This window comes from Arachis ipaensis, chromosome B9 (genome assembly GCF_059453495.1).
Source record: "Arachis ipaensis isolate K30076 ecotype BB chromosome B9, ASM5945349v1, whole genome shotgun sequence".
Classification (NCBI taxonomy): domain Eukaryota; kingdom Viridiplantae; phylum Streptophyta; class Magnoliopsida; order Fabales; family Fabaceae; genus Arachis; species Arachis ipaensis.
This window is the reverse complement of record NC_142444.1, coordinates 131,680,034-131,692,789: the sequence shown is the minus strand read 5'-3', so window position 1 is coordinate 131,692,789 and position 12,756 is coordinate 131,680,034. Positions and strand designations below refer to the sequence as shown.

The 12,756-nt window shown below is 38.6% G+C and overlaps 1 protein-coding gene across 1 annotated transcript; it reads left to right on the top strand.

Moving 5' to 3' along the window:
- The first annotated feature begins 2,714 nt into the window (after window positions 1-2,714).
- LOC107615880 (protein FAR1-RELATED SEQUENCE 5-like) lies at window positions 2,715-5,002 on the top strand. The gene is made up of 5 exons (XM_088499191.1): window positions 2,715-3,046; window positions 3,133-3,533; window positions 3,814-4,118; window positions 4,164-4,604; window positions 4,871-5,002. Exons 1-5 carry the CDS (start codon window positions 2,715-2,717, stop codon window positions 5,000-5,002), a joined length of 1,611 nt encoding a protein of 536 aa, XP_088355317.1.
- The last annotated feature ends 7,754 nt before the right edge of the window (window positions 5,003-12,756 follow it).

Genomic DNA, 12,756 nt, shown 5'->3' with positions numbered 1-12,756 from the left:
TATATATAAATCAAATGAAGTCTAAATTAGTACGTTCGCTCGTTCACTCTCTAAAATAAGAGAAACCTAAAATTTTAGAAGCGGAGTATCATATAACATTATCTTCTACTAATAGAAATATATTATCTATTTGCATGTTTTGAGTTAATTAGTACAAATGTACTTCTTAATCAGTTGTTGCATGTATTTGTGATGGATGAATAAGATAAAAGTTTTAACCTTTATTTAGCATTGAAGAATTTACGGGAGGTAGCGGTACAGTTCTGGCGGTGAGAGGAGAAAAAGGGATTTAATTTTATGAATTTTGATGAACGATTAGAATTTTAGTAAACACTGTTATTTTATCCTGTAAAATGTATTATATCAGCCACTTTCTCATCATTGAAACAATTCAAAATGTGTTCAATTTTTTATTTTTTCGTTCGTCTTTTACTTGTGTTATGGATGTAGTTTGTTATTTATTATTATTCCTAATTACTTTTGTTTCTTTGGTTGATTCTCCTAGTATTTCATCTCTTGCCTTTAATTTTTAATTATTTTTTGAAGTGTTTCCAAGCAAATTGAAATGAATATAAGAGAGAAGGGATATTTGCTTTCATGGGATGCTCCATTATAAAATGAAAAAGTATATGAAATCAAGAGGTGACCAGCCAAAAAATAAATAAAATCACATTAATTTATATAAAAAACTAAATTAATTTATTTTTTTAATTTACAATATTTATTATTAATTGCTGTTTAATTAAAATCATCTTTTGAGAGATATGTTTCAAAACTGCTCCTGGGATCACGAAACAGAAATCAAGCCCGATTCTTCACCCTCTATTCCCTTTGGTGGCTACGGTACATGGTTCTCTCTTCATATCATTGATGGCACCGTCCTTCTCCATCGGACCATCCAAGTGCCGCTCCATTCTCAAGTGAAGTATACGCTCCCGATTATTCATCTTATCTCCCTCTCGGCGGCTACGGTGTATGGTTCGCTCTTAGTTACATCAGCGGCGCCAACCTCCTCCAATCAACCATCGAAGAGAAGGGTGCAGTGCAACACTTCCGGAAGAGAGCATCTTCCATGGCGTTTTCAACCCCGGAAGGCGGATCGATTAGTACATTGATCAATCCAACACAAGGCGATGAACAATTCAGTGTAGGTGAAGTAGTTATTCAAGAGTAAGAAGGGTCGAAGGTATGTTGCATAAGTTGCTCATTCGTTGTAAGAAATTTTATAACAATGTGTTATTTGAATGTTTATTATTCATGCTAATTAGATGGTTTTTCAGTTCAAAAAGTACATTTATTTGAAAAATTCTGGCACAGTGATATATTTAGTTGAGCAAAGTATGCTTAAAATTGCTACTAAATACTTACCCAGCATGTTCGAATCATAAGAATTGCCATCATTAAAGTATGCTTGACTCCTAGATTTGTTTTGCAATATTTTTTGATGGTTTTTATTGGACTCATTCAATATATAGTAAGGAAGGATCTTAACTTGATAATGATTTTTTCCGGTGTCTTTAATTGAAGGTCGACGAAATTACCGACGTCGTTGTGACTAGAAAGGATGAGTTGGACTACGGACACGAGGTTTGAATGTGCTATGTGAATGTTTCTAATTCATGCTAATTAGATGTTTTTTAAGTCACATTAGATCTTTTACTGTGTTAATTTTGTATTATTGACTAAGAAATAATATGTGCTCTTTTTGGTAGTATTTATGCCTTGGCAAGGTTTTGATGAGAATATGCTTTGATTTTACTTTTCATCTACTTTCTTAGGATAGGTTACATCAATTCGGTATGTGCTTTCAATATAGTATAACTATATTAGTGAGTGCTATATGAATCCTGAAATGGTATCAGACCATATAATGATATAAAAGATTTTAGTAGAGCGATGATTGTACACTTCCCTAAAGTTCAAATATCATTTCTATATTTATAATCATAGGATTTTACTGAAAATATTCGCAGGTTACTATATAAAGGTGTTATGTGATTTGTGAACCTATCAAATGTATTGGTTCCTTATGTGATCAACTTGTTAACCATATAAATTCAAACCAATCCAACATTCAATATATTGGGTTGGGCTAAAGTTTTGGTTAGTATTTATAGTGAAACAAATCTGTATAATATAGATATTTTTTAAAATTCAAGAAGCTCATTTATTTGGAAATTCGGGTACAGTTACATATTTATTTGAGATATTATTAAAGTATGCTAAGAATTGGTATTAAATACTTATTGTGTTAGGGCTAGTTTTAATTCATATCTAATTGTGTGTATTGACGTTACAGTTGCCGGATCATAGTGGCGTCGGTGAAAAGGAAATTCCAGTCATAGGAATGAGTTTTGGTTCGTTGCCTCTCGCACAGAAATTTTTATGCAAACTATGCAAAGAAAGTTGGGTTCGTTACTAAAATCAGGAATACGAATTTCGACAAGACGTGGAAGGAATCAAAGATATCGGTTAATCAATCTATTTACTGCACGCGAGAAGGTTATCGAGAGTCTAGGGTTAACGCAGCAACTCGAGCAAACAGAATTACAACCACAAGATGCAGAGCAAGGATGTATGTCACGCTGGACAAGGAGAAGGAAAGTTAGATTGTGTCTAGATTAGAATTGAGGCATTCTCACCCCTGTTCGGCTAAGAAAGCTGTCCACTATCATGAGTATCGGGAGCTGACCATGCATGCTAAGTGCGTCATTATGGATAACGACAAGGCTGGAATAAGACCCAACAAGACGTATCTAGCACTGGCAAATGAGGTTGGTGGGTCCTCAAACCTGGGTTTTTCAGAAAAGGATGTCAGAAATTATATCACACGCAATCTCCGATGCTCCGATGACAATGAGGACTTCCAGGGGATGATGAATTATTTCGTTCGAATGAAGGAGATCAATCCCAACATCTTTTATGCCATAGATGTTGACGATGCTAATAAATTTAGGAGCGCACTATGGGTATATGCAAGGTGCAGGATTTTGTGTGAATATTATGGAGATGTGGTGTTGTTTGACACCACTTACAGAAGAAACAGGTCTGTATACTTATTGGTGAATTGCAAGAGCAGTTATTTGTTAAATTTGTCTTGTTGCCTCACAGTTGTTTTTGCTCTTTTCACAGGCATGGTCTGTCGTTTGCATCCTTTGTCGGTGTAAACCACCATGGGAAGTCTACTCTTCTTGGCTGTGCTTTACTTGGGAGCGAGGAGATCCCTAGTTTTGAGTGGGTGTTTACGCAGTGGGTGAGATGCGTCGGAATTGTGCCAAGGGGGATTATCACTGACCAGTGCAAGGCGATGGCTGGTGCTATTAGGAAGGTCCTACCTGATACTGTCCACCGATGGTGCATCTGGCACATAATGAAGAAATCACAATTCAAGCTCGGTGGATACGCTAGGTATGGAGAATTAAATGCAATGATGAATCACATTGTGTGGAATTCTCCTTCGACTGAATCATTCGAGGTTGATTGGGCTGGTTTCATCAAGCAATTTAACTTAGGCCAGAACAGATGGTTAGCAGGTATGTGATTCTTAAATTAAACCTCGTTGTTGGTTTCTAGTTGCCTATTTATTCACTTCATGTTATTTTTACCGGCTTGATTCCGTACTTATGTTTTTGCTAAGAAATGTAGCTGAGTTTTCTATCCCTATAATCAGTGGATGTTCTTTTCAATACATAAACAGATATTTTTTCTCGTAGTCTGTCTGGATGTTTTTTTAATTTATTTTATCATTGCGTTGGAAGCTGTCATCATGTTGTTTATAAGCGGCACTCTTATGCATTTGTTTTGGTTGGGCAGACCTTTATGCGAATCGAAGGAAGTGGGTTCCAATATTCTTTAAGAGTGAATTTTGGGCAGGCATGAGGAGTACACGGCGCAGTGAAAGTATGCACGCATTTTATGGTGGATACCTGCATTGCAAGACTGGGTTGGTTCAGTTCATCCATGAATACGACAATGTGCTTGGAAACAAGGAGCAAAAGGAGCTGGAAGATGACGCTGCAGACTCGAAAGGAGTCATCCCATGTATAGGGAGCACGGGCATTGAGAGACAGTTTCAGCAGGAATACACCAGTAGTATGTTCAGGAATCTTCAGCTGGAGGTAAGCAAAAAAACTGATTGCGTGGTTCGATAAATTGAACAAAAGGGAGATACAATTTTTATTAAAGTGGACGAGCAGAAGGTATTCTGGGGGAAGCCTGTCTACGATACTTTCATGGTCGAGTTTGACCCTTTGAGTCGAAAGGGTCAGTGCGAGTGCAACAAGTTTGAATCCGCTGGTATATTGTGTTGCCACACCCTTGCGGTGTGGTCATACTACAGAGTTGACACAGTACCGAGTTGCTATATTCTTCCTCGATGGAGTAAGAATGTCATCCGCAAGCACATTTACATCAAGAGTAGCCATGACGTGGCTCGGAGTGATGAAAGCAACAACTTGTTCAGGCATCTGTGTTCAGAGTTCTATAACGTTGCTCAAGAGTTTGTTGCTTGTGAGGAGGAAGCAGCCATCTTGCGAGCTGCCCTTTGGGATGCAAAGGCCAAGCTGACTGATTACCGTGCCAGCATGTGTTCCACTACTGTTGCTGTGACTCAGAATATCATGCCCACATAGAGCACAGGCAGTGCTATTGTACATGACATACAGGGACCCTTAAGAGTCAAAACCAAAGGACGGCCGAAGAGTAAGAGACTTGGAGCAGAGTTGGACAAGTCAATTAAGAAGTCAATGTAAAAAAAGAAGAGAAAATCACATCCGGTATGTGTTAGAAATGACGTATATTTTAACTTTTTCTTATGAAATGTTGTTCTTGATTAATGTATGTTGCTTTGTTTGTGTTGTACATCTTGTAGGATGAGGTTGACCTTCAGTCAGATAATGATCATCATGGTTCTGTAAATAAAAGATTGGAGGATTCTACTATATGGAATTCATCGGATGGTGGCGGATTCATGCACCTGTTGAATTCTTTTAGGCATATATAGTTAGGTTTCTTGGCGTGAGTTTGGTGTCATTCTTTAGATACAACTTAATAAACTATTCCCTCTTCTGTTTTTTCACTTGCATTTATCCTGTTTTGAAGTAGTCATTCAAAGAAACAAAAGCACAACTGTTGTTATCTTTTCCCCATTTATTGTTTATTAAGGTTTTAAATAAACGAAATGTCACATATTTGTTCACAAAAATCAAATGGTTTAAATCCGACGTGAAAACGAATGAAGAGTATAAAAAAAAATGCATTGACATCTCAATGAAGTGCACGTAGTCGCTAATGCTTAACACATGAAACAAACAAATCATATACAAAACCATCCATTTTACAATGAGAAGAAATATCCGAGTGCCTACCAGAGACACCATCCACTTAATATCCTACTTTACGTAGACTGATCACGACCGAAGGCCGTGCAATGCTTTAATTTCCAGCAACTTCACAATTTCAGCATGAGAAAACAATGATTAAAAAATAAATAACGCCTCTATTTAGTTAACACCACGCTAGTTAATGGACAGAATTGACACTTAAGCATAGACATGAACAAAAGGGTTATATACACCGATCAGAGTTGACTCAAAATTATAAATATGCAATGCATTTCTTAATGAACTAGTGACATCACTAACTTGGAAACTTATTGCTTGAGAATCCTGATTTACCTAATATATGAAACCTACTAAGGAGTATCTAACAAAACATGAGCCACTCACTCATCAATGAAGTACTAACAAGTTCAAATGCCTTAAACATGATAAATCAGAAAACAGATCCAGAACCATCTAATGTTCAAAGAAAAGAAACATCCTAATTCCTAGCTTAAGCACTATCCACTCAGAGGTTTTGGATTGATCGTCACCATCAACTTGATAAAATCAGCAACATGAAATCATAAACATGCAGTGAAACAGGATTTATCAGGCTCATACGAAACGAGTTTAAGCCGGAAAATGCCATATTAAGCTATATAACTCTATCACAAGGAAACCATAGATGTAGTAAGGCAGGTGTCTATATTGATGTTTTATTACCTAGTCAAAATGTCTTCTTCTGTTGTCTTCCTCCTTTGTTTGGCTTTCTAGTGGGTAACCCTATACGCTGCAGCATGCTCTTCGTGCTCGGTGTTGTGAACGGTGATCTCACAGCCTTAGTCTTTTTTCTTGGCTGGTTTCAGTGCACATGATCACTATCCAATGCCTACAGCGCCTTGCCAATTTCTGAATTATGAGGACCCATCACTATGTCTAGTATGATCTCCTTCCTAAACTCCTGTACAACGTCTTGCATGGCAATTACGTGTTGGAAGGTAATTTTAAAACCGAGAAAGAAATTGACTAGCAAATCGAGTTCAACTTAATTGTTATAACATATTTAAATTCACCTTGTCCCAGTGCTGCAAGAGTTTATCTAAACTCCAAAACTGCATGAACTTAATGACGAATACACCACAATCACAGCTATATGTACAAACACAGAATATTATTTCCAACTATGATATCATTGTCAAGTGAAGTGCTATTAAGAGTATTGTTAGGTATCTTATTAACTGACCCGTTATGTTGTTTTGGGACGCTAGGATAGAAACGAGGTAGCCGTTCTCCGTGTGCTGATATGTGGGCATAGAAACTTTCGCCATGTCTTCAATGATTCTCCCCTGGAAATCAGCAACACGTTAGCAATCATACATTTTCAATTACTAAGTCTAACGGTGAACTAACTGGTTGACGTATACCTACCGCATAAGCATGTATTTTTAATCTTTCATTATTAGGCTCTCCTGTATACATACTGTCCAGCACCCACAGCCTTTTCTGAGCAATCTCAAAGGCATACAGCCACCAATGATGATCGATACAGACTGGGGCAAACCACTTCGATGGAATCAAAAATATCAAAGCATTTACATGATCAAGTTAGTCACCATATACATATAGTCGTGAAATTTCAAAAATATTTAACATGTTACGGTACATCCAATAAAACGAAAGCCAATCACATCTCAATTAAGTACACGCAAATTCAAGTGCCTGAAACATGAAAACTAAAAACCATATTCAGAACCATCCAATTGACTATGAATGGGAACATCCTATTGCCTATCACAAGCAACATCCAAGTAATAAACACGGGATTGTAAGCACTTAAACCAAAACATCAACCTTCAAGCATTAGCTCATACAAGAACCATACAATTTTTTTAACTAGCGCTTTAACTTACCCATTTTCGCATGGAAGCTGCTATCTTGTCAAAAAATCTAGTATCACCACCGAAGTGAGGATCCAGCCCCACATAACTAACAGTAGGAACCTCCCTGAAGGAATCTAAGTTCCTCTTTTGCAACACAGTTTCCTGTTAAAAAAGCACTATTTAGGTTCAGCTCTCAAATCATGATCGATAAGAATCCACAAATTCGTGCATACCAAAATTCCTGGAGGAATACAGTAAAAGTCATCCTTAAACCGCAACGATTCTGAGTCATTAAAGGTTGAACACATCCACTGAACGATCTGCATAAAAAATTTAAATTGCGTTAGGATCATCTGTTTGAGGCACGATATATATTAAGAAATATATTCATTCTATCAATGTGTTAGTATGTTCTACTTACGTTGCTGGTGACCCAACGCCGGGGCAGCAGTGAGCAGATGTCCTCCCGGACCAATGATAAATGCTGCCTTCCTTCATAGGACGCCACAACCTGACTTTGCTCCAACTATCCATTGGCCGCCCATCGTCGCAATCGCTCCTCATCATCCTTGTCCAGCTTTCTCCCTTTTAGCAGTGAATGAACCTTTATAGGAGTACGTTGGGTAGACTTCTGTTCTGTCCGAGTCATGCCAGGTGAAATCTTCTTGCTTGGTGGGCTAGGGTCATGCAAGATGGAGTGGCTGACATCACGGTCTGCAGCGGCCTCGTGTTCTGCAGTTGCTCAAAGTATTGCCATATTCGTTCACTCTCGGGGTCTCGGTTCGACAGAAAATTGGAATTACTGCAAGAAACTCAACCGATGTTAGAGAAAAGGCAGTTGTATACGGATACAATCCCTAATTCACTAACAAGAAAAATAAACCACAAAATGAAATAGTTTTGCTTAGGAGACTTGCCCGTCGAACTCCCATTCTTCATGTTGCACTAACGCAACGGAGAGTGTTCCTGCATCAGGAACTATAGAGACAGGTGTTTCATGGGTTCCCTTATCCTGATTGAGGTTGCCTTCGGTTGGTTCGGCGCTTGGTTTTTGTTGGTCAACTCCTTGGTTATATAGTCGGCACATCCTCTTGGCAAGAGGCTCATTCTCCTCATCATCATCTGTGCTACTTGGGAGATCCTTTTCCTCATATTTCTTTGGGATGGACCTACGTGATCGGTCTTTTTTAGCCCCCTTTTTTTTGCGTAGCTCCCCTGGTAGGCTGTTTTACGCATAATGAATATGTTTGGTAAAGAAACATCTAAGTACATTCAAATGAACCTAATAAACTTATGCAAAGCTAGTCGATGATTTAAACCGTAGAAAACAGTAAACGTATACTCACTCTCGGGCTAGTTTTTGATCGTTCGGCGCGTCGTGAACTTCTCCATGTTGGAGGTGGAGATGTTGTGCGTCCACTTGGTCGTCTTTCCTTTGATACCTGCTTACTCTCTCCACCGACTGAGCTCCCCTGTTTGAAGCAATAGCATGAACCAAATTAACAATAGCGAAGTAAACCTATTAACACGCTAAAGCCTTAAAACGTGCTTACCCTTGGCGGCACCGAATCATTTCGCCCACAATTCTGTGGTGCTTTTCTTCCTGGTTTTCTCTTCGCAGCTTGCGGTGACCGGCCCTTTATGTCTTCACATCCCAATTTCTAGTCAAAAGGCGCCCCTGATTTAAGAAACGAAGAGAAGCAATGATCTTAATCAAACCCCAACGCAGCACCAAACCATAAACCAGAAATAACAAAATAAAAAATGACGGTTATCAGTGGCTAAGAGAAGGGGAGGGGGTTGAATCTTAGCCCATTTTTGTTAAGTAACTTTTGCTGCCCTTTTAAAATATTTTAGGAGATATTTCTGCTTTTTGTCTCATCACAAGTCAAGAGGCTTTTTTTTATCTCGTAACCAGTGAAGAGATCTTTTTCAATTTTGTCTCTTACGAACAGAATCAGAAATTGAGTAGAATCAAAAGAGAGAATCACACCCAGAAGTATCCTGGTTCAACTGCTTAGTGCAGTGCAGCCTACATCCAGTCTCCATCACAATAATGATGGAATTTCACTATAATCAAACAGATTACAGACACCAATTCTCCCTAGGAACTACCCTTCCTATCCGGGACAAGTCCAGAATCTATCCCCAATCCTGAACTTGACTTGGTCACTGATACACCACTATTTCGTGATACATCTTGTGCTTAATTGTGTGGATTTTATTCACTATTCTCACACTTATTCATTGAAGTCGCATGTTTTACATTTTCCTTCCTAATTTTGTGCTATGATTGAAAACATGCTTCTTTGGCCCTAAGTTTGCTAATTTTAATCCTCTCTTATTACCATTCGATGCCTTGATATGTGTGTTAAGTGATTTCAGGGTTTATAGGGCAGGAATGGCTTAGAGGATGGAAAGGAAGCATGCAAAAGTGGAAGGAATACAAGAAATTGAAGGAATTGCTGAGCTGTTAAGCCTGACCTCTTCGTATTAAATCCATCATAACTTGAGCTACAGAGGTCCAAATGAGGCGGTTTCAGTTGCATTGGAAAGCTAACATCCGGGGCTTCGAAATGATATAAAATTTGCCATAGTTTTCTAGCATTTAGAGACGCGTATGCATGCATCACGCGTACACGTGGATGGTACGGCAGACAAGTGATGCGTACGCGTGGGCGACGCGTACGCATGACCGAACCATGTGCTGGACATATCAGAAATTGATGGAGGCAATTTTTGAGCTATTTTTGGCTCAATTTCAAGCCCAAAAAATACAGAATAGAGGCTGTAGAGTGGGGGAATCATTCATTCAGGCATGCAACTTTCATTCATAGAATTTTAGGTTTTAGATGTAGTTTCTAGAGAGAGAGGCTCTCTCCTCTCTCTAGGTTTTAGAATTTTAGGTTTAGCTTTCTTAATCTCAGATTTCTACTTTGCTTTAATTTAGTATTTTGGTTTATTTATTTCTCTTGTTGATTACTCTATGTTTCCAATTTAGTTTATGAATTCTCATATTAGATTTGATTTTCTATTTAATGCAATTCGAGGTATTTCATGTTTATTGCTTCTTCTTATAATTGTTATCATTGATGCTTGCAATTATTGGTTTAGATTTAATATTCCTTGCTAGTTTTCTATGTTTTTATGTTGTGCCTTCCAAGTGTTTGATAAAATGCTTGGTTGGATTTTAGTGTAGATTTCTCTCCTTTTGGTTTTGGTTGAGTAATTGGAGACTCTTGAGTTATCAAACTCCTTTGTTGATTGATAATTGAAAGTTGCTAGTTGATTTGGATCCCTCTAAAGCTAGTCTTTCCTTAGGAGTTGACTAGGACTTGAGGAATCAAATTGATTTATCCACTTGACTTTCCTTCATAGTTAAAGGTTAACTAGGTGGGAGCAATGGACAATTCTCATCACAATTGATAAGGATAGCTAGGATAGGACTTCTAATTCTCATACCTTGCCAAGAGCTTTCTTAGTTATTAGTTTACTTTCTTGTCATTGACATTCCTTGTTCAACCTTTCAAAAACCCAAAAATATACTATCTCATAACCAATAACAAGAATACCTCCTTGCAATTTCTTGAGAGACGACCCGAGGTTTAAATACTTCGGTTTATTTTATTGGGTTTACTTTAGTGACAAACAAGTTTTTGTATGAAAAGATTCTTTGTTGGTTTAGAAACTATACTAGCAAAGAGAATTTATTGTGAATTCTTTACCACACAAAAATCCGTTCATCTAAATGGCGCCGTTGCCGGGGAATTGCAAACGTGTGCCTTATTATTGGTTATTGTGAATATTGTGAATAAGTTTACTTTTTTGTTTCTTTGTTAGTGTTTCTAGTTTAGTTGTTTACTTTCATTAATTCTTATTAGTTTTTGTTTTTACTTGCTACTATAAATTCTCATCCCTTTGGCTATGAGTTTAGTTCAAATTATGTTGTAGGGAATGGAAGCTATAATGAGAACATGCATTAAGGTTGGGACAATCAGAAATGGGAGGAGCCACAAGGATTTGATCAACCCTTCCGGCAACAACCTCCTCCAATATGCCATGGGCAACGACCATTCTATGATGCATCCCAAGACAATGGTTATGGTGGACCTTTTCGTGACAACCAACCCCCACCAAATTTCTATGGTCAAGAGCCATTCCAGGGTGTGTACCAAGACGATGGATATGGTGGACCCCCTTGTAGTTACCAACAAGCCCCACCATATGCTTATGAACCACCTCCTCAACATAGCTTTGAACCACCATACTCACAAGCCCCTTTCCACCATTCACCTCCATATGACCCTAACCCTTATCCACCACACCAACCACCATACGAACCATATGAACCATACCCAGAACCACCACCTCAATATCCACCATCTCCATACCCTTATCAAGAAGAACCACCTCCGTATTATGAACCTTTTCTCCTAACAAATGAGCCCTCCTATCCACCCCAAGCTCCCATAGATGATACCTTTAGTGTTATTCATCAAGGGCAACAAGGGCTTCAAACCACACTCATCTCTACTTTCACCAGTCTCACTTCTACTCTCCAAGCTCTTATATCCCGCATGGATCCATTATTTACCCCCAACATTCAACTCTCAAGCTCTAGTGCACTTCCTTTTTAACCACATAATGATCTCTCCATCCCATCACTATCCTCCATAGAAGAGCACCCACATCCATCAATCCAAGAGCAACACGATCCCAATTACACTATTGACATGGAACAAGAGTGAAGGGATCGTCTTAGGGATGTAATGGACCGGGTTCACGCATACATACTTCAAGAGAAGCAAGAGGAGGCCCAAAAAGTGGAGGTAGGAGAGACCCTTGAAGATGAAGGAGTAGTTGAAGAATTAGGGGGAATTAAAGAAAGTTGTCAAGAGGTGGAAGTTATCAAGGAGGAGTTAGATTTTGTTCTAGAGCAAGTGGAGACAGCCGAAATTATCCAAGAAGAGGAAGCGGTTGAAGACTTAGGAGATGCAAAACCTCAAAGGGGACCTCAAGTCATAGAACCTCCCTCCAAGAAGCTTGAAATTGTTGTTGAGGAGGGTGTACAACCTCCAAAGCATATTATAGTTGGAGACCTTGAAGAGGTTGATCAAGAGATGGATTCAATCATTGATGAATTCCTATCTACAATTGAATCCTCTCCCATTGGACTTGAAGAATAGGTTAATGTTGGAGAAGCTTGCCAAGAGGTGGAAGTAGTCAAGGAAGAGCACAAGGGAGTGGAGCTTGCAAGACCACTGAAAACACCTCTCCCCAAGCCGTTGCCATCCAACACAACATTCAAGTGGGTAAACTCCTTATCCTTAAACTTTACCTTCCCACTTGAATATGGTCTGCTTGAGACGGATGGATAACTCAGAGATCTTTGTGGTTTTAAAAGCAAAAGGGGGATGGTTAATGGTTGGCAATACAATCCTAGGATCGTTATGGTTGGATGTTCAAGGTCTAAGTACAATGGTTGGTATAAGTCTCAATTGAATGGGTCTAGGACATTGTTTGGATGTCTCAGTGAGAATTCTAATTGCTCAACA

Bases quoted from the DNA above. Each gene is read 5' to 3' on its own strand.
- LOC107615880 (XM_088499191.1), top strand. From the start codon at position 2,715: ATGGATAACGACAAGGCTGGAATAAGACCCAACAAGACGTATCTAGCA. The intron at 3,047-3,132 runs GTCTGTATACTT...CTCTTTTCACAG, and splicing joins ACCACTTACAGAAGAAACAG to GCATGGTCTGTCGTTTGCAT. The intron at 3,534-3,813 runs GTATGTGATTCT...TTGGTTGGGCAG, and splicing joins CCAGAACAGATGGTTAGCAG to ACCTTTATGCGAATCGAAGG.